Genomic DNA, 2,909 nt, shown 5'->3' on the forward strand with positions numbered 1-2,909 from the left:
ATGACCGAGCAACAGTGTTGATTTGACAGTAAACAAAAATATACACAGGAGCCAGAGAATAAACAAGCACTGGCTTATACAAAACACTGTACACTTTGCAATGGAAAAATCCATGCACAACACTTTTAATGATAAACAATAAGAGACTGACGTTCAAGTTAGAGAAACGACTCAACAGTGCAAATTCTTTAAAATAGTAAATTCTGCCACGCGGAGCGCACTTCCGTTATTCTTTTTCAAGAATAAACACTAGCTCTAAGTTCCTCTACCTCGTACTTAACTGGCTTCACGCTGCAATCCACATACATCGTCGAATCACTAGAACGAATTCACGTATTTGCCACTTTCTGTTTATTAGTACCTCATGTGTAAATGTGAAATACACATATTCTCAGTGTTTGCAGGGATTTACCATGTAGTGATATGATATACCCGTGGTCATTTTTGGATTTTTCTTCTCATACACTGCCCTAAGTCGGTGCATTTGAAAAGCTGCTGCATGTCCTGTGGTTCATCCTTAATGATCCACCATGACAATGTTACTTACGTCATAACTTTCGTGATTCTCAAACACTTCGTCTGAAAAAATGACAACTGATTTTAGGAGTGCTTTGTCATAGGAAGTTACATAACGTTCCTTTATATAATTATATATCTGATTAATTTCTCAACATGAATTCAACATCCACAAAACAAAGGTCCCTTTTAATTGTTACATTGTTATATAATTGTTTTAGATTAGTTAGATAAACGTTAAGTTTGCTAACATACTTGGCAAATCACATAAATGTTTACTTATTATTATTCACTCAGTCTGCCTATGTTACAAAGCCTATGTAGGTACAGATAGGTCGAGAACAAACCAACAAATTATCAGCGCAATCAAACATTTATATCGTTGACGATGAAAGATGTTAAATGTACCTATATGATATTTGAAAAGATTCCAATTACAAAACAAGGGAAAAGCCTGAGCTTGAATAGTTTCACTTTCAAAACAGCCTCCACTAAGACGAAACGCGAAAAGATCAACTTGGGTGTACTGTACATAAACGAGGCTATAAATAGCTCAGTGGCAACGTTTGACTGAATAGTGTACATGCACATAAGTATTGCATCCCACGCTATGCACACCCTATATGGTGCAGTATAAAACTGATCCGACTAATTGTGAGTGTATGTCAGGGTGTTTGTCAGTCACACCTTGAGGTGCACTGGCTTTTCCCTGGCTTCACCTAAAAATCTTAACTTAAAATAACTTTCAAATTTTTAGAAAGGTGAATAGAATGTTTTTTGTAGTTACTCATACTTACTCTATTCCGTTGGTGTGAACACTAGTCATACCAGTAATAGTATGGTTGTGTGGCACCCAATAACTAAAAAACTTGTCAAGCTCATTAATAAAACTGGTTACATAGCAGTCATCCAATCTGAGCCCCACAATGTAACAGCAAAGAAATCCAAAAACTCTATGATTGTCTTCTCTATGATTATAATGACGACTGTCTACTCCAACAACGGCTCGGTTTCCAACACATCGAAAAGCAAACAGACCGTCCAAGCCATTTTGGTCGTTGCGCCACGTGCACTGTCCCAGTCTTGCCCCTGTAGGAAGATCCCTGCAGATATGATGCCACAGTCTGTCTTCGTGATAGTTGTCATGCCGATTTTCCACTCTATAAATGTACTGATTTTCCGGGCAACTAAAGTGGAGAGGCCGGTCCCAGCTGTTTTGCCAGGCCAAAACCGTGGCAGAATGTAACAGCAACGTGAGGAGCAGTAAGGTGGAGGTCACCATTTTCGCCTAGGTGCAGTCAATAGGACTTAAGATTCAACGTTTGGTACAAGTAATAACGTGGTTCAGGCTTACGCCTTCTGCTTAAGCTTTTTCTTTGTATTCGCTTATTTCATGATGTACTGTGATATTTCCAGATCTAGGTCGGGGACAGATGGCATTGCACACAGCTAGGGTATACAGGGACAATAGTCTTAGTGTGTAATTATACTTATTCCACATCAAACAAAATTCTCTGTTTTCACTGGACAACTACGGTCACGTGGTCTACAGATATATTCTTGAATTCTGCAGACGGAGACAGACCCCTATTACAACTTCCGTTCTTTGGTAGGGATTGTAATTCTGTGTATTTTAGTGTGTAAAGTCTTTTCTTTGCTGCCAGCCTGCCGTTTTTGGTCTACAGGTGCATGCTTGGTATCAAAATGATGGAAATTGTCTAAGCTTTGGGCAGGTGTGAGTTTTAATGATGAAAGTTTGAAATTCTGGGCGAGAGGACACTAGGAGAAAGGTGGTGATGAGGCGTCCCCTTGGCACCCCTCCCAGCTGCCGGCATAGAAAGGTCCAGATTTTAACGGTCAACCTATGTCAAGTTTTTTATGGCGTCTTTCTCACAGGCGGGGCCAGATATGCTCCAAAGCTTATTGGCCAAGGAATGTTTGGGGCTGAGCTACAGCGCTAAACGTTAACATTGTCGCTTATGGAAAACTAATGGGGGTCTGTGGCCAAACGACGTCAAATATGTCTGCAGAGAAGGTTATCTCCCTTTGGTGGATTGTAAATACAATGATGGCATTGCTGAAATTATTCGCCTATACATCGGTCTTCTGAAATGAACTGATGGGTGTTTGGAGGATATATTCTTTACATGGTTACTCAGTGATAGGATAGGGGAAATATATCATGTCATATTGGTTACGGCTGAGACAGTACGGTGTCAGCATGCTGTTGGGGCGTAACGTCTGGAGTTTGGTCAGCCAGGTGTCGGTTTATTGTTACTACGTATTGGTGTCATACATGGTGTCCGGTTAACCCGGTGTCAGGAAACTAAGATTGAGTGGGGCGTTATGTCTACTGCCTGCTCAACCGCCACACTCCTTTCAGCGCATGCATT

The 2,909-nt window shown here is 40.6% G+C and overlaps 1 protein-coding gene across 1 annotated transcript; it reads right to left on the reverse strand.

Moving 5' to 3' along the window:
- Positions 1 to 335: 335 nt before the first annotated feature.
- On the reverse strand, positions 336 to 2,114 carry LOC135481820 (hemagglutinin/amebocyte aggregation factor-like). The gene has a single exon (XM_064761544.1). The coding sequence runs from the start codon at positions 1,796 to 1,798 to the stop codon at positions 1,310 to 1,312; it is 489 nt and encodes a 162-aa protein (XP_064617614.1). The 5' UTR covers positions 1,799 to 2,114; the 3' UTR covers positions 336 to 1,309.
- Positions 2,115 to 2,909: the final 795 nt, after the last annotated feature.

Source organism: Liolophura sinensis, chromosome 1 (assembly GCF_032854445.1).
Source record: "Liolophura sinensis isolate JHLJ2023 chromosome 1, CUHK_Ljap_v2, whole genome shotgun sequence".
Taxonomy (NCBI): Eukaryota; Metazoa; Mollusca; class Polyplacophora; order Chitonida; family Chitonidae; genus Liolophura; species Liolophura sinensis.